At 43.1% G+C, this 18,174-nt stretch overlaps 4 protein-coding genes across 4 annotated transcripts; all 4 read right to left on the minus strand.

Moving 5' to 3' along the window:
- Positions 1-7,498: 7,498 nt before the first annotated feature.
- F5147DRAFT_652090 (uncharacterized protein) lies at positions 7,499-7,965 on the minus strand (the record flags this gene model as incomplete). The annotated part of the gene is made up of 2 exons (XM_041433589.1): positions 7,499-7,869; positions 7,941-7,965. 2 exons carry the CDS (start codon positions 7,963-7,965, stop codon positions 7,499-7,501), a joined length of 396 nt encoding a protein of 131 aa, XP_041293774.1.
- Positions 7,966-8,569: 604 nt separating this feature from the next.
- Positions 8,570-10,800, minus strand: F5147DRAFT_652091 (uncharacterized protein; the record flags this gene model as incomplete). Its single annotated transcript, XM_041433590.1, has 9 exons — positions 8,570-8,730; positions 8,774-8,890; positions 9,201-9,252; positions 9,305-9,409; positions 9,810-9,884; positions 10,004-10,165; positions 10,213-10,293; positions 10,340-10,515; positions 10,728-10,800. 9 exons carry the CDS (start codon positions 10,798-10,800, stop codon positions 8,570-8,572), a joined length of 1,002 nt encoding a protein of 333 aa, XP_041293775.1.
- A 972-nt stretch (positions 10,801-11,772) lies between these two features.
- On the minus strand, positions 11,773-13,437 carry F5147DRAFT_772756 (uncharacterized protein; the record flags this gene model as incomplete). The annotated part of the gene is made up of 6 exons (XM_041441374.1): positions 11,773-12,030; positions 12,081-12,281; positions 12,323-12,373; positions 12,424-12,584; positions 12,639-12,986; positions 13,035-13,437. 6 exons carry the CDS (start codon positions 13,435-13,437, stop codon positions 11,773-11,775), a joined length of 1,422 nt encoding a protein of 473 aa, XP_041293776.1.
- Positions 13,438-17,145: 3,708 nt separating this feature from the next.
- F5147DRAFT_575484 (uncharacterized protein) lies at positions 17,146-18,146 on the minus strand (the record flags this gene model as incomplete). The annotated part of the gene is made up of 3 exons (XM_041431274.1): positions 17,146-17,432; positions 17,470-17,770; positions 17,823-18,146. The coding sequence occupies 3 exons, from the start codon at positions 18,144-18,146 to the stop codon at positions 17,146-17,148; spliced, it is 912 nt and encodes a 303-aa protein (XP_041293777.1).
- Positions 18,147-18,174: the final 28 nt, after the last annotated feature.

An 18,174-nucleotide genomic window follows, 5' to 3' on the forward strand; every position in this document is an offset into this window, starting at 1 on the left:
TAGATTCAAAATATGTTTCAATCAAAGCCTACAGATTTGCCATCAGTCAAATGATGCATTTCTTTTTCATGCTGCAACATGCTCAATTGAATATTTGCTCATGGACAGTTTCTCAGACTTTGATCTTCACTGTTGCTAGTTCAGGAGTTATCAAAGTCAAAATCTGATTTTCCTATACCGAGCAGGTCATTACTTTTACTCATACGTTGTTCAGCTTTAAGTGTGTGGTTTGATTCCTTCAGGATCCACTTTTATTGTAAGCTTCACTCTTTTGTGGTCTGGATTAGTGTTCCCTTTCAGATCCTTTGGTCTGTATACTTTTTAAACTCTACATGCTCAGAAGGTCTCTCTTTGTCGATCACAAATCTCTTTGAGCATTAGCTGACTTTTGCATGATTCATTATCCTCACTCAGACCCCTGCCTTCCTGCACCAATAATCTGTATAATGATGTGTATTGAAAGAACTGACAAAATGCAGATAAATGTGCCATGAGAATTCACCTTTGAATGAGTTCATTGGAAGTGCATCCAACTGGTCTTAGCCAAGCAGTTGATACAACAGAATCTAAATCTGTCTGTGTAGCTTCAAAACTTGCTAAAGATGAAATTGCAAGTGATTACCAGACTCAAAATCTGTTTCTCCTGAACCATGACAGGTTTGAAACCTGTCAATGATAAATTCTTTTTTTATATAACAATATGCCTTGACATTATTTCTTCATGGATTTTGAAATCTGTTGAATGGTGCATTTTTGCTATTAGAACATGTCTTAAATATCTGCTCATGGACAGCATCTCAGACATTCATTTTGAGAAGGAAATGTCAAGGTGTGATTTCATAGAACAAAAATGTTGTTAGTGGCAGGTTTGAAACCTGCTCAGCTCAAGAGAAACAGATTTTGAATCTGGCGACAACTTGACCAAGATCAATGAAAATCAATGTCTGAGATACTGTCTATGAGCAAATATTCAAGACATGTTCTTGTATGAAAAAATGTGACATCTCATAAGTTTCAAACTTGTTGCACTCCAATGGAAACAGATTTTGATTTTGTGATCACAGCTACTTCGCTAAACACAACCATGATGAGCTTGCAAGCAAACCGACCATGAGCAAATTTTAAGGTGTGTTTTCATAGAAAATGAATTGTACCACCAGCAGATTTGAAACCTGCTCAGTCCAAGAGAAACAGATTTTTACTCTGGTAATCACTTGGCAAATTCATCTTCAGCAGGTTTTGAACCCACGCAGACAGATTTAGATTCTGTTGTATTTAACTGCTTGGCTATGACCAGTTAGATGCACTCCCAATAAACACGTTCAGAAGCGAATCCTCAAAGCACATTTATCCATATTTTGTCAGTTCTTTTAATAGAATGATCACTATTGATTTTTTTTTATCCTGCTCAAACCTGCCAATTGCAACATTTTAACTGCTTGGCTATGACCAGTTAGATGCACTCTCAATAAATACATTCAGAAGTGATTTTCTTTTAATCTGCTCAAACCTGCCTCTGATTAGCTGACAAGCTGACTGACCATAAGCATATGTCAAGGTGTGCTTTCATAGAATAAAAATAAAAATAAAAGACAGGTTTCAAACCTGCGCTGTTCAAGAGAAACAGATTTTGACTCTGATGATCACTTGCAATTTTATCTTTAGCAGGTTTTGAACCCACAGAAACAAATTTAGATTCTGTCATATCAACTGCTCATCTAAGACCAGTTGGATGCACTCCCAATGAATTCATTCATAAGTGAGTCCTCGAGGTACATTTATCTGTATTTTGTTAGTTCTTTCAATAGCATGATTACTGTCAATTCTTTTATAATGCTCTTATTGCAAAAAGACATGTACTCCTGCTGGAGCTCTTAACTTCAAGACCTGTTTATCTAACAATTGCCCTGAAAAAGTGCTGACAGCAGACCACCATGGTGGGTCCATGAGTGAAAATTGACAATGGAAGGATCACACAGTGTGTCTTTGACACAGAGTTCAATATATGACCAAAGTCTTGATGCAAACTCGGAGAGATAAGTACAAGAACAATATAATTCTTTCCAAAGGTCTTGACTTGGTTGAAGAAGAAGAGCAGATTGCACATCAAACTTTCAAGTTTGATCCTAATAACCTGGGGAATGAGGAAAAATACAAATCTATCTATTAAGGCTGAGATTCTTTATTATACTTATTCAACAAATAGTTGCCAGAGTCAAAATATATTTCTCTTGAACTAAGCAGGTTTGTAATTTGTATAATGATGTGTTTTTTGCATTAACTCAGATTCATCATGTTCCACCATTTTGAATTTCATAGAATAAAAATATTGTTGTTGGCAGGTTTCAAACCTGCACAGCTGAAGAGAAACAGATTTTAAATCTGATGACATTCAACAAGTTTCAAACTTGTTGCACTCCAATAGAAACAGATTTTGATTCTGTTATGACAGCCACTTAGCTAAATACAACTGTGATCAGCTTGCAAGCAAACTGACCATGAGCAAATTTCAAGGTGTGTTTTCATAGAAAATGAATTTGATCAATGGCAGGTTTCAAACCTGCACAGTCCAAGAGAAACAGATTTTGACTCTGATGATCACTTGGCAAATTCATCTTTAGCAGGTTTTGAACCCACAGAAACAGATTTAGATTCTGTTGTATCAACTGCTTGGCTAAGACCAGTTGGATTGTCAAAATGGGAATGAGACCAAGAAAATTTGGAATTGACCAATGATAAGAATACAATGTGCAGAAGGCATGAGTCAAGAAAGGGAAGCCACATGTGTGGCATGAGTCATAACAAGATGTGTTTTTTATAAAAACAAAATGACATCACTGTTGGCATGTTTCAAACATGTACAGTCTGATGGCAACTGATTTTGACTCTGTTGACCACTTGACTAAGACCAGTAAAGATCTGTGTCTGAGAAACTATTCATGGGCAAATATTTAAGACATGTTTCAACAGCAAAAATATAACATCAAATGGGTTTCAATAGAAACAGATTTGGATTCTGTCATGAGAACCATTGAGCTAAATGCAATTGAGATAGGCTTTTGAGGAAATCATCCACAAGTGAATGTCAGGGCATGTTTTCATAGAAAACAAATGTTGCAATTGGCAGGTTTGAGCAGGATAAAAAAAAATCAATAGTGATCATTCTATTAAAAGAACTGACAAAATATGGATAAATGTGCCTTGAGGATTCGCTTCTGAACGTGTTTATTGGGAGTGCATCTAACTGGTCATAGCCAAGCAGTTAAATACAACAGAATCTAAATCTGTCTGCATGGGTTCAAAACCTGCTGAAGATGAATTTGCCAAGTGATTACCAGAGTAAAAATCTGTTTCTCTTGGACTGAGCGGGTTTGAAATCTGCTGGTGGTACAATTCATTTTCTATGAAAACACACCTTAAAATTTGCTCATGGTCGGTTTGCTTGCAAGCTCATCATGGTTGTGTTTAGCGAAGTGGCTGTGATCACAGAATCAAAATCTGTTTCCATTGGAGTGCAACAAGTTTGAAACTTATGAGATGTCACATTTTTTCATACAAGAACATGTCTTGAATATTTGCTCATAGACAGTATCTCAGACATTGATTTTCATTGATCTTGGTCAAGTTGTCGCCAGATTCAAAATCTGTTTCTCTTGAACTGAGCAGGTTTCAAACCTGCCACTAACAACATTTTTGTTCTATGAAATCACACCTTGACATTTCCTTCTCAAAATGAATGTCTGAGATGCTGTCCATGAGCAGATATTTAAGACATGTTCTAATAGCAAAAATGCACCATTCAACAGATTTCAAAATCCATGAAGAAATAATGTCAAGGCATGTTTTTATATAAAAAAAGAATTTATCATTAACAGGTTTCAAACCTGTCATGGTTCAGGAGAAACAGATTTTGAGTCTGGTAATCACTTGCAATTTCATCTTTAGCAGGCTTTGAAGCTCACACAGACAGATTTATATTTTGTTGTATCAACTGCTTGGCTAAGGCCAGTTGGATGCACTTCCAATGAACTTGTTCAAAGGTGAATCCTCAATGGCACATTTATCTGCATTTTGTCAGTTCTTTCAATACACATCATTATACAGATTATTGGTGCAGGAAGGCAGGGGTCTGAGTGAGGATAATGAATCATGCAAAAGTCAGCTAATGCTCAAAGAGATTTGTGATCGACAAAGAGAGACCTTCTGAGCATGTAGAGTTTAAAAAGTATACAGACCAAAGGATCTGAAAGGGAACACTAATCCAGACCACAAAAGAGTGAAGCTTACAATAAAAGTGGATCCTGAAGGAATCAAACCACACACTTAAAGCTGAACAACGTATGAGTAAAAGTAATGACCTGCTCGGTATAGGAAAATCAGATTTTGACTTTGATAACTCCTGAACTAGCAACAGTGAAGATCAAAGTCTGAGAAACTGTCCATGAGCAAATATTCAATTGAGCATGTTGCAGCATGAAAAAGAAATGCATCATTTGACTGATTGCAAATCTGTAGGCTTTGATTGAAACATATTTTGAATCTATCTATCGTGGCAATAATATGCAAAAGAATATTTATGATGGGTTTTGGAGAAAACTATCCATGAGAAAATATCAGAGTGTAATTGCATAGAATAAAAATATAATCATTGGCAGGTTTCAAATCTGCAAAGTTCAAGAGACACAGATTTTAACTCTGGTGACAACTTGACTAAGACCAATGAAGATTGATGTCTGAGATACTGTTTATGAGAAAATGTTCAAGACATGTTCTCATAGAAAAAATGTGATATTCAATGGGTTTCAAACCTGTTGCATTCCAATAGAAACAGATTTTGATTCTGTTATGACAAACACTCGGCCAAATACGACTTTGATCAGCTTGCAAGCAAACCAACCATGAGCATACTTCAAGGTGTGATTTCATATATAAAAATGTCACAACTGGCAGGTTTGAAACCTGCAGTGATCCAAGAGAACCAGATTTTGACTCTGGTGATCACTTGACAATGACATCTGTAGCAGGTTTTGAACCCATGCAGACAGATTTAGATTCTATCATATCAACTGCTTGGCTAAGACCAGTGAGATGTACTTCCCATGGATCCATTTACAAGTGAATCCTCAAGGCAATTCTTTCAATAGTATGATTACCATAATTGATTCTTAGGCCTGTTTATCTAGCAATTGCTCTGAAAAAGTGCTGATGGCAGACCACCACAGTGGGCTATTCCCTGGGTGAACACACCTTGACATTGACTCATGTGTACTTTCATGTTATAGCTCGTGCTCCCAAACATCTGCTTTATATGGCATTTGTGGATGCACTTTTCTGTGTTCAATTTTGTGTCATCAAGAAGGATGGCCATTCATTGTGCTTAGTCCATAACCTACAGCCACTCAATGAAGTCACAATTTGCGACACATCAGTTCTGTCTTTCTCTGACTTCCTAGCTGAAATGTTTGCTGGATATCCAGTTCATGCTATGTTGGATTTGTATGCCAGTTCTGACCAGCATGTGCTTCACATAGACTTGTGTGACATGACTACCTTCAGGACACCCCTAGGGCTGCATTATTTAACCACACTTCTGCAAGGACATACTAATGCTGTACAGGTTTACCAAGGCAATATCTTGTTTATATTGCAAGACAAAATACTCAAGCTCACATCACCATTCACAGACAATGTGCCAATAAATTTGGTAAAGATCCAATACCAAAATGTAGATGGCTCTTATGAGACCATATCTGGTAATTCAGGCATCTGTCATTATATGGGAATACTGCATTGTCATCCACTGCATCCTGCAGTGCTTAGAAAACATAGGCGCAATAGTATCTATAATCAAGTTTGTACTAGCTGCACCATCAGCAACTATTATCAGCCACAAGTGCACTTTCAAAGGGTGCATGCCTGATGAATATAAGGTACAAAAGATCTGTGATTGGCCAGAGCCAAAAAATCAGTCACACATGCAGTGTCTTGCACATTTTCATCTGTAACTTCTTGTGCATTGCACACCTGCTGATCAATTTGACCAAAAAAGATGTACCATCTGAAAAGAGCAGTGTCAAGCGAAGCAAATGCTCAAGGACTCCATCATAGATTTACCCATGCTTTGATGAATAAACTATGAAAGCAGCCACAAAGTCATCCTAGTGATAGACACATCATGCATTGCAATCAGATATATCCTGCTGCTAGTAGGCAAAGATAGCAAGTGCTACCCCAACAGGTTCAGATCAATTGTACTGAATGAAGTAGAGAGCCACTATTCACAAGCAAAGCTTGAACTTTATGGCTTATATTGTGCATTGCACACCCCACACACCTGGCACCTTGGTACTAGTGTGCAACTTGAAGATTGAATATGAGTTAAGCAAGAAGATGAAGCTGCAATACTTGGGACCTATGATTGTAGTGCACCACACAAAAGAAGGCTCATATCTGCTGGCTGAGTTGGATGGTGTTATTTCCAAACTGCACTATGCGGCATTCTGCATTATCCCTTATCATCCGCATAGCAATGAGCATATCATGGTGACCAGTGTCACTGGTAAAGATGACAAAGATATTGAAGAACCTGACAAAGATGAACCTGAGTGTTACAGGGATCTGTAACACCTACTAGAGCCCCAGCTCTCCCTACGCCTGCCCCCGCTCTGCTAGACTCCCCGCGCGGCGGTGCGCCGCCTGCGCCTAGAAAGACAGCGGTCTGGACCGCTATGACCCCGCCCCCTGGCGCTATGACCCCGCCTGGCGCTATGACCCCGCCCCTGGCCTAGATGGCCTTGTACCTGATCCATGGAGGCTGTACGCCTCATGGTCACCCTAGATCAGCGCATGCATACCGCATGTCGCTTCATGAAGATCCGGAGCGCGCTTGGCACTTCCTGTACCTATGCGCAGCTGCCCTTGGCGCAGCATGCTTGATCAGAGGTTAAGCCTCATGTATCTTATCTGAACCTCATGTCTGGCTATCATAGATTTACGATATACTATTGATTACAGACTGAGCTAGAATACTTGTAGTACTTCCCTATAAGTAGACACAGATTATTGTACTTAGACTTTACTTTAATCTACTAGGTTCATCCCCAGAACTTGCTCATCTAAGCTTAACTGCTTCCTTGTGTGAGACCGCACTTCTAAGTCGCCCCCATACGACTTAGCACGTATCCGCTAGCCCTGCATCTCGACGAGCGCTGTCTTACCGAGATCGCCGGAGGAACCCTTGACATTCCGTCAAGGTCAGACCACGCTCAGCTTCAGTAGACTCACTCAAGTCGTCGCTGAGAAGATCTATCCTAGTTCGCACACGCCGACCAACAGTCGACGTAACACTGAGCACATGCAAGATGCATAGCATGCAACCACTTCCCATATATCACCTGACACTCTACCTGTATATTCCACTCTCCATATCACACAATAAAACAAAGGTGCATTGGCACCAACAAGCAATTCTAATCCAAATTATTCTAACCAATGCTATCTACTCCCCAATGATCTCACCAAACTCCTTCTCCCATGACCCCCAATTGTGCAACAGCAAGTAAAGGTGGTTGCTCATATGAAGCAACTCTGATTCTTGTGTCTGGGAGTGCTGATGCATGTCAATCAGTGTCTCTTGGTACTTATTGTTCTGTTTTTGGAGCTCAGTCTTCTTAAGCCAGAGCTGCGCAGCTTTGGTGTGTGCTTTGTCCAACTGGGCCTCAATGTTGAGGCAAGGGCGCTTAGGCTTGGGTGCAGGATGAGAAGCAAGTGACCTTTTTATGCACTGGACCATGATAGTCCTAGGACCATCAGTGACCTCCCCACCAGTAGTCCCATCTGCCACAATCTCCACCTCTAATTTACCAGCATCTAGCAAAGCGACAGTAAAGGCAGCGACAGTAGGCACAGTGGATTTGTCATATCCCGTATTCCGGACCTACATCCAACAATGTTCCCACGCCTCATCTGGACCTCCGGATCCCCTGTCCATGTCCTTGATCTATTCAGATGTCTATATGCCCGAATCCCTGTACCTTTGTATATCCACACATCCAGATTCGATATTCGGACACCTGATTTCATATCCACTTCTCAGGATCTCCAGATCCAACCTATGCTTCATATCCAAACCCAAACCTTAAATCAGCGCTCATCCCCTTATGGTAATCACCTGTTTCTGGACCTGAACCAATCATGCCCTCATATCTGAACATCTCCAGACATCCGGATCCGACCCGCGTCTATCTTTCGTGCCTCTTCCCTTTGTATGTTCCTTCTCGAGTTAGTCTATACTCATTTTCCATACCTCATTTCATTTCCACCTTTATTTTCCTATGTTCTCATTTCCATCTTCATTTACTATTTTCCGATAGACTAGTGTTTGACTTTTCTACATCCTCCGTCCACAGCCTCGCATAGCCTTGGACTGCGCTGACTGATTCTCCGTTATGTCCTCCATAGTATATAAACCCTGTAGAAACTCCTGTATTTCCTTAGTCTGAATATTACACATATTAGTCCTTGCACTAGACCTCACACTAAGTCCTCATACTAGTTCTAGTCCTCCGACTTAGTCAATATCCATCTCAGGCCTAGGGAGGAATTCCCTAGGCCGGAGCTCCGCTCCTCCGCTCCTCCGAGTTTCCGGAAGTTCCTCTGGAACTTTCCCGCGGTCCTCCGGACCTATTCTGCTTCGGACTTTGTCCCTGCAGCCTTTCCTCTGTATCCATTCTACTCAGGATTCATCCTGAGTAGCCACTACACATATCTGTACCAGGACGAAACCTCATAGTAATTTCCGGAAGTTTCTTGCACTCATCCAGATCCAGACAGTCCTTCCGGACTTTCCCGCGCTCAATCGGAAGTCCTACAGACTTCCTCCAGATGTCATCTGCAATTAAGGGCACATACTCGGGTAAGGGGCGCAGCGCACGAGCTGAAGCCAAGCCCCTTGGAATCAGTCCTACCCTTTGTGCACGGTTTTAACAGGATTGTGCAGAGGCCAGCACCTTGCACTTCAGTGCAGCTGGTGCATATTTCTTATTTTTTGCAGCGACTACTCATCATGCATTAGCTAAATAAACCATCAAGAAACAGCACAGATTTACCAAATGAACAAGCTTTCCTGGCCTTGATGCAAGGGTTGCACCTTGCATTTGGCTTCCCGACACAGTTAGCTCCAGATACAGCATACTGCTTACATTCTTTGGCTGCCTTCTCAGTGGAAGATGTGGTCATGTGTCCGCCCAAGCGCTATAATCAATATGTCAGCATAACTGAAACCCCAAACAAAGAGTCAGCTTACCAGCCATCCCATATCCTCCAATACAGTTGAAGTGGGTTTTGCCTTCTCTTTGCCATTTTTGGTGGGCACAGGACATGCAGTCACAATGGTTTCTTTGGCCTTTTCCTTTTATGCCTTGACAGCCTTCATAAGCATCTTGGTGGTGGTCATTGCCTTGGCCAACTCCACAGCAAGATGTGACCATAAGCATATGTCAAGGTGTGCTTTCATAGAATATGAAACAAAAATGTTCTCATTGGCAGGTTTCAAACTTGCACAGTCCAAGAGAAACAGATTTTGAACCCATACAGACAGATTTAGATTCTGTTGTATCAACTGCTTGGCTAAGACCAGTTGGATGCACTTTCAATAAATTCATTCAGAAGTGAATCCTCAAGGCACATTTATCTGTATTTTGTCAGTTCTTTCAATAGCATGATTGTCATTGATGGTGATTTTGAACTTGATTAATATCGCTGTTGAATTTATGCACAGATCAGAATTTTCTTTTTTGCTAAAAACTTACCAGAGGCAAATGTGAGTATGCTTGATGTAAATTTGAAAGGATGAGTACACTGGTAGCACCACAGATGAATTGGTCCTGGAAAGTATAGGATCTTGGATGCTATGGGTAGTGACAGGAACCTGAGGTTGGGATATGTTAAGAGTAGTAACATGAGTTTGACTTAGAGAAGAATGGGAATCAGGCAGGGTGTGCACCTTCTTGGCTGTGGCCACAAAGGAGTTGTTCAATGCTTGAAGATCTGGCTCTGTACTGGCAGGGACAATCAGTGGCGAAAATCTGTATTGTCCCCCAGCTTCCCGCTGCAAAAAAGTCAGCTGATGGTTGAATTTGAAGCTCGGGGCAGAAATGACAGTATCCTGCATATATGAATTAATATGTGATCGTTCACACAGTAACAACTCACCTTGTTTTTCTTCGAGCATGATTTCAGAGTCGTGGTGTCTGGTTGCACTGAAGGGCTATATGGTGGAGGGAATTGTTTCTTCTATGTCTCTTTAGTATTGTTCAACATGAACAGAGAGAAAAGATACCTTGGAATGACTTCCACAACCCCTGCAAGTCAGTTCAGGAGCAAGAGGGTTTGCAGGAGCATTCAGATCAAGGGAGGTGGCACCCTTGGATTGGCTGATCCACACTGGAGCATGCAAGATATTGCCTAGTTTCTCCGGTTGAGCTCCCCTATCTCCTGTCCCTGCGCCTGGGCATCCTGATTGTCAAGGAGGCTGTGAATCAGCTCCTTGATCGAGAATTGATGCAGATGGTGCATTAGCCTGAGCATGCACTCTTTTTGCTAGAGCTGTTTGCCCTTCGAGCGCCTTGAGATCTCAGTCTATAGCTTTGTGCTTCTTTTTCTTTTTCTTAGGGCTTCCAGGCATGACTAGCAAAGGGGAGAAATGAGCCACCATACCTATAACTTACTGATACTCACTTTTAAATATAATCCACCATCACAGCTTGAAAAGCGCTTGAAAATAACTATAACTAAATACATCATTGGACAACTTGAAGTGCACCAAATGTAATACAGCGCAGCCTGGGGGTTGTGAATGTGTTATGACTAGGATAGGTCTTCTTGACACAAGCACAAATGTGCTGTCAAGGTTAAGAGTGTCTTATGAGTCGACGAATATCGACAAGTCTCTCCGTCTATCTCAGTAAGGCTCTGTGGCTTCGTCGACATGAAGGGCTAGCGAGAAGTCGACTAAGGCGCTGCGAGCCACCTTAGAAGTGCAATCGGTAGACAACTAAGTTGGAAGCTTAGTTGAACAGGATTCAAGGGATAACCTAGTAGATTAAAGTAAGGAATACAAACAATAATCTGTCTACTTATATATGCTGTACATAAGGGTTCAAGCTCAGTTCATATCTGGGGATCTATGCTAGTCATGGTGAGTCAGAGATAACAGTACATGAGGCGAGATAAGATACATGAGGCTTAACCTCTAATCAAGCATGAGGCGCCTCCAGGCGCTCCGGATCTACATGAGGTGTACAGCCTCTAGGGATCAGGTACAAGGCCCTACTAGGCCAGGGGTGGTGTCACAGCGGTCCAGACCACTGTCATTCTAGGTTCTGGCAGCGTGTTGCCGCATCGGGAGTCTAGCGGAGCGGGGGCTCTTTCAGATGTTACAGTTGACTGTAACAGAATGGGGTTGATGAGAAGCTAGCCGAGTCCAAGAGTCTCATATGAGGAGTCAGTCAGTCAATAGGCTGGGAGTAAATGTGTGTAGTGAGTGTATCAAGTAGGGCCAAGCATGAGATATCATATTATGACTCAAACTTTGCATGAGAATATTTCAATTTCAAATGGTACATGGGAGGGGGTATTATTCTATGGATGAAGGTATTAACTATCACGATTGTAGTAAATTTATGTAGTTCTGCTCCGTTTGGACTGTGGCATAACTTCCATTGTCCAGCCCATCCGACCATGAATCTGGTTAGTATGTTCTGTAATTGATGGTTAGTCAAGATAATCATCATCCCAATCATCATCCTCAAAGTCACTTGCCTGTCTCTTTTTTGGCAGCACTGCAATAACCCTCTTTGCGAACAGAAGCTCAGGGGAAGGCTTGTTCTTCAGAAGCTTGGCAAGATGTGTTTCCAATAGATCGAGAACCTCCTGGAAAGTTACTGCATTCAACGAACCTTTGTTCCTGATCAGGTGGTACCATTGTGTTGCAAGTGGGAGTAGTGTCTTAAAGTAGGGGTGGAATTGTTTCTGGAGTTTGTGTGCATTTGGGTGAAAAAAAAACGAAGTCTTCAAATCACTGCCCACTTGTAACATGCCGGCGGACCATAGATGCGGTAGCCATTCTTGACTCCTATCAGCTGAGAGATCATGTCTAACTCCAAGAGGACCCCTGAATTCAATGCAGATGTGCACCAAGACTGGAAAAAAAGTGACTCCAAATCGTCATGGTAGTGATGTTGGATGAGGGGAGGCAGTTTTCCAAGGGAAGACATGGCAACCTTCACCTTCAGCTGCGAGCAGATGTTGCAGGGTCACCAACAGCCTCTGAAAGCTGCCACAGAAGTGAATGTGACATGAAAGGCAATGTGCCCTAATATTCACTGTGAGCATGAATTCTTGTAGAAGATAATTAGTACTGACCATCCCACCAATAACATATTTTTGGCCAGCATAGATATGCACCGCAAATTCCCAATCAACCAAAAGTATGTGGGTCCCATTGCTGTCATCCTCGATCATAGCATTATTAAGACTACAGTCACGGTGAAGAATTCCACAATCCTTGACCACTGTCTGTTGAACTGAGAAACATGTCATTAGAACACAGGGTGGATCAGACATAAACAAATACATACTTTTGATGATATCCCAAAGAGCGCTCACCAGCTCTACTCTTGTCCAGAATGCATGCAAAGGTTGCACACGAGGCTTCAAAACCAAATGAACATGTGTATGAGAGGTGCCTCTGATACTTCCCAAAACCTTGTATCGAGAGTTCATCGTTTTGTCAACCTCATTGGGCGCGATCTCGACAAGCCAATACTCGACCAGTTCTGGCACGCCACGGACCCCTTGCATCTCCCGCAATATTTTAACCTCATTCAATGCAACATCTTTACCCCCAAGGACCCAATGATCCTTGATGATGTATTCTTTATCATCCCTTCTGGCTAAATAGCACATGGTACCACACCCAATGAGCCCTGACTTGAGAATATGAGTTCAAGAATATCATATGCATGGTTGTTGACTATGATCCTGCTGATTGAGGTTGAATAAGTCACACGAAGGGGATCTTGGGGTATTTCTAACTGAGGGGGGTCTATAGGGAGGCTTTCCTCTAAGTCCGAGCCCTATCTCCACATCTGAGTCTATCCCTGAATCAGACTCAGGTGTTGCAGTGCCTCCGATCTGACCTCCTGTCTGGGGACTGTTCACTTGAGCTTGTGTGGGTGGTTTGTTCGTAGAAGGGAGAGAAGTTGGATTTTCGAGTTGAGCAGGGCGAAGCGTCTTCATAAATATACTGATGGAAGGATCATACCCAATACACTCAAGACTACCGAAGACGATGCTGGATAAGATTTGCAGGTAATGATTTGGAGCATTGTCGATATGGATGGGAGGTGTCATGACACCATCTGCATGGTCGTACATGTGGACTTGCAGTTTGCGATATCCATTGGTAAGGGAGCAAAGTAAGACAAAATGCCTCCAAGGTTGGCGTCTCAGGAGAAGGTAAGCCTTGTTATCAATCATCTTTCCAATTGTGCCTGTGGGTGTTACAGGGATCTGTAACACCTACTAGAGCCCCAGCTCTCCCTACGCCTGCCCCCGCTCTGCTAGACTCCCCGTGCGGCGGTGCGCCGCCTGCACCTAGAAAGACAGCGGTCTGGACCGCTATGACCCCGCCCCCTGGCGCTATGACCCCGCTCCTGGCCTAGACGGCCTTGTACCTGTTCCATGGAGGCTGTACGCCTCATGGACACCCTAGATCAGCGTATGCATAACGCATGTCGCTTCATGAAGATCCGGAGCGCACTTGGCGCTTCCTGTACCTATGCGCAGCTGCCCTTGGCACAGCATGCTTGATCAGAGGTTAAGCCTCATGTACCTTATCCAACCTCATGTCTAGTTATCTTAGATCACAGATATACTATAGATTATAGACTGAGCTTGAACACTTACATATACTATGTATAAGTAGACACATTGTTGTAGATTATACTTCACTTTAATCTACTAGGTTCATCCCCAGAACTTGCTCATCTAAGCTTACCAGCTTCCTTGTGTGAGACCGCACTTCTAAGTCGCCCCCATACGACTTAGCACATATCCGCTAGCCCTGCATCTCGACGAGCGCCATCTTACCGAGATCGCCGGAGGAATCCTTGACGTTCCGTCAAGGCCAGACCACGCTCAGCTTCAGTAGACTCACTCGAGTCGTCGCTGAGAAGACCTATCCTAGTTCGCACACGCCGACCGACGGTCAGCGTAACAGTGGGTGTGTAGAGTTGCGATGTTAACTCACAAACTGCCTTAGTGGTATCCCAGCGAGCCTCCACGTCATCCAACAACACAAGGTCAGGCTTCCATGAGACTTCTTGATCCTTCACAGGGCGTGTGGAGTTGTGTGCACTCCAAGTGCGAACGACTGCTCCGCTGTTTGCCACCATAACTTCTGTTCACTTCTTCTGGGCAACAGCAGCACATGTGATGTTAAAGAATGCCAAGAAGATATCTTCCAACATGTGTGGTTTGAGGCTGTCATTGCTGGTAGTGCTGACCCCCGGAGGGTGCTCTTGAGTTGATGGGCTCTCCCCACCACTCCCAAACTCCAAGTTTCTCCTGCTATTCTCTTCTCCATCTCCATCCTCTTCAAGATTGGGTAGTTGATCAATGCCAGATTCACAGTGCAACTTTGGAAGGGCCCAGTTCCATCTACAGTTGACATCATCATACAAGGGAACCATGGACTGTTTATCGAGGTGAGCAAATTTATTGTGTAGTCTGGAGTCATAATAACAAATGTTATGTAATGGAACCTGGAGCTCTGTGATGTCTGGGACTTCAAGGGTGAATGTCCTAAAAATATGTGATAACATATAACTGAGAGGCTGCTCAGCATCAGCTGGTTCTTCTTCTTTGATGATTAAGTGATTAAGCTCAAGATCAGTGAGTTTATCCAGTGTAGGCACATCACTGACATGGGGAGCTGACATCAGTGATGCTAACTTCATCCCAAAGTCTATGGTTTTACTGTGTTCTGCAGGTGCCATGATTTCAAGCTAGTGCCAGGTAAGAGCAACAATGACATTCAACAACAGAATACTGAATAGTACCTAGTATATCTTTTAGCCTATGAAAATGGTGCATATCAAGTATAGACTTGGTGCAAGTACTACTTGGATAGTGCAAAAAAGGTATGTTTGTCCCAAAAATAATTCAGCCAAAACTCCGTGGCGTGTTCCATGCTATTGTACGCTGTGAGATGTGTGTCTGCGGTAGCGCCAAAATGAGGAATGAGATGGACAGGTGCTTTAAACTGAGAGACTGGAATGATGTCGCCCATCTGTGTACCATTAGAGTGTTTTGCTCTTTTCACTGTGTGCAATTGAGTGGTCAGATTGCGTTCACTGGAAATATCAAAACATTGGACATAAGTTAAGTACTGATCGTCCCATGCCCATCATGTCTTGCTTTTGCCAACAGGGCGAATGACAAGCCTAATTTGCGCAATGGAGTGCCCTGCAGGGGATCATTATTTGGCTTAGTGAAGATTACCATGAAAAACAGAAAGAATGTACCTGAAAGGCCGCTGGCAGGCCAGGAGTGCCCTGAGCTGGTCTGAATGATAACTGTATCATAACGACCTAATGTCCAAGGGTCACTAGGTGGTGTGCAATTAAGCGTTTGAGTAGGTCAAATGATATGAGGATCATGAAACTTGGTCTCCTGCAAACGAACTTTAAACCACACTTGAACTTTGTCAAATGGGAGCTCAGTGTCATGCACAGCCCTTCTAGGACCACCTATCGAGTGAATGTGACTACTGTAGTTCGCTTCACTGGTAAAGAAAATTGGCAGTAGCAGGTCACAAGTCAGGAAGGCCAAACATGATGGCAACTTCATTGACAGTGGTATTCTTGATGGATAAATTGTAAGTGAGATGAAGAGCAGTGCGTCTGATGACAAAAGCACAAAGTGGGACAGGTACCAATCCAACTTCCTTCTGTTGGAGTATTTTGGCGATTGAAAAGTAATCTGTGATAGGACGAAGCTGTCCAGGTCTTTGAGTTGGGGATGGTAGCTCTGCAGGAATGCCATCTGTGTAATAATCGATTTCATCATCCTCGACAAATTCCTCCCCAACAACTCCCAGGTCCTCCGAGTGATCTAACAGGCTTGTGGTGAGGTCAAATTGATTGCATTTATCAGCGCGATCAAGGTAACGACAGATTTGTGGGTCATAATTGTTGTTGTTGCTGGATCTTGCAGGGTCTTTGACCTCGGTGATGTGCGCATGTTCAGTGACATCCGCAGACCACTGTGCAATGATGCCGGAGTTGCGGATACTGGGGATGATACTCTGCATAAGCTCAAGTTTTGGAATATGCCAGTTGTCGATAACTTTACCACCTTTGCCCTGGTGGACACCAGCAGCAATGACTGTGTGCTTGTTCGCATGGAACTCGTCCAGTGCAGCTGTGATGCAAGTAAGATCCCTACCATCAATAGATGGCAACTGCACAAGATATCAAAAGTGCATGAGTGCATGTACAGCAACAACAACACCGGGAGGTGCTGCATCTATGCTGACTGGTGATAATTGACTGCTGGACGTCTCAGTGACAATGGCCTGTAACCTGCTTAAGTTTTGAGATACCTGTATGAAAGTGCCAATAACCAGTAGTGGGCTGTATGATTGAAAATCAAAAATCTATCTCAGACTTTCCCACTGCAAGGATAATCCATTGTGCATCATGATCCCAAAACTCCTTGTGAATGTGGTGAAGTGATTCAGGTGTCAAAAACCGGGATGGTTCTGCTAGCAACCAGTCCCACCAAAATGGTTCATCCACCCCATTTAGGCGAAACTTCTGCAGCCTCATGGAAAAATGCTTCAAGATCATCTGGACAAGCATGTGAGCGCACGATTTTCAATTGCTCAAGAGTTTTTTCTCAAGTCCGGGGTATGTGCTGGAAGGGATCCCCAAATTGTTTGTACATTGCCATCGTCACTGGAGATGTCTTGCCACCAATGCATGACAGCATCATTGCCTCAGGGGTGTCAGCAATATAGCTAGCGAGCATAGTAAAGCAGTAACAACTGCGACCCATAGGATCTGACAACATCATGCCGTTTCAAGCAGCGAACTTCAATGGTTTGAGTATGATGTTCAAGCAATTGTGAACGAGCCGATCCTGCAACACGCATTTCATTCGTTTGTTTTTGTGAACAAATTTTGCGACCGGTAGTAGGGCAGTAAGAAGGAAAGCATTGGAGGACGATTTGAGTCGCGTGGTCATGTAGATGTTGGCGAGGCTGATGAGGAAAGGGTGTGCGACGTGATCGCCTGACAATGCAGTAATGCATGTCTTGTCCGATGATAGAATAGTTCCAAGGAGAGTTGCGCCACGGGAAGCGCCGACTTCAAGAACAAATGAGACGATGACTTCAAGAGGGACTGATACATACCTGCATCTCCCAGGCATGATCACCCGTCATCCATTCAGTATATATCCGAGAGTGCCTCTGTGTTGTGCTATACTCCTTGCGAGACGTGTAGTCGAGACAATTGCGAAATAAAGGATGGTTGAATATTGTAGCGATACATTCAAGAGGATCCTGCCAGTAAAGAACAGCCGGAGACTTTGTGGGATGCGACATTTGAATAACCTGGGACTTCCAACGTGGACCGCTAGGCAGCGATTCAGCTCGACCACGTAGCTCTTTTGCTGAACGGAAGGATAAAGGTAGGTCATCGATCTAAGTACCGTCTCAGAGAAGTGATCATGGCAATATTAAATCAAACACTGACCATCTCTAGCGCCAGAAAAGAATTCATTTTCTCCATGCTTAAGCCCGAACGCAGAAGCCACGCGGCAAGTTGCCATTCCCTCCTACCACTGAATGGATAGTAGAGATTTGTTTTGTGATATATACTGTTTTCGTCAGCATCGAATAAGCTTAAAAATGTGTAACCCTCTTTGAAAGCCAGTGGGGGCTCTGGATAATAGTCAGTTGCTTTGACCTCACTGTCCTCATCCCAAGTTCCGCCTTCAGAATCCAAATCCTCTCCTTGACTCCAGAAATCATAGAAACTCGCATCTACTTGAGGGTCGTTGATGTCGTCCACCACCATGGGATCATGTTCTGTACTACTAGGTGGC

The sequence above is a fragment of the Suillus discolor genome, assembly GCF_016758755.1.
Source record: "Suillus discolor strain FC423 chromosome Unknown F5147scaffold_22, whole genome shotgun sequence".
Taxonomy (NCBI): domain Eukaryota; kingdom Fungi; phylum Basidiomycota; class Agaricomycetes; order Boletales; family Suillaceae; genus Suillus; species Suillus discolor.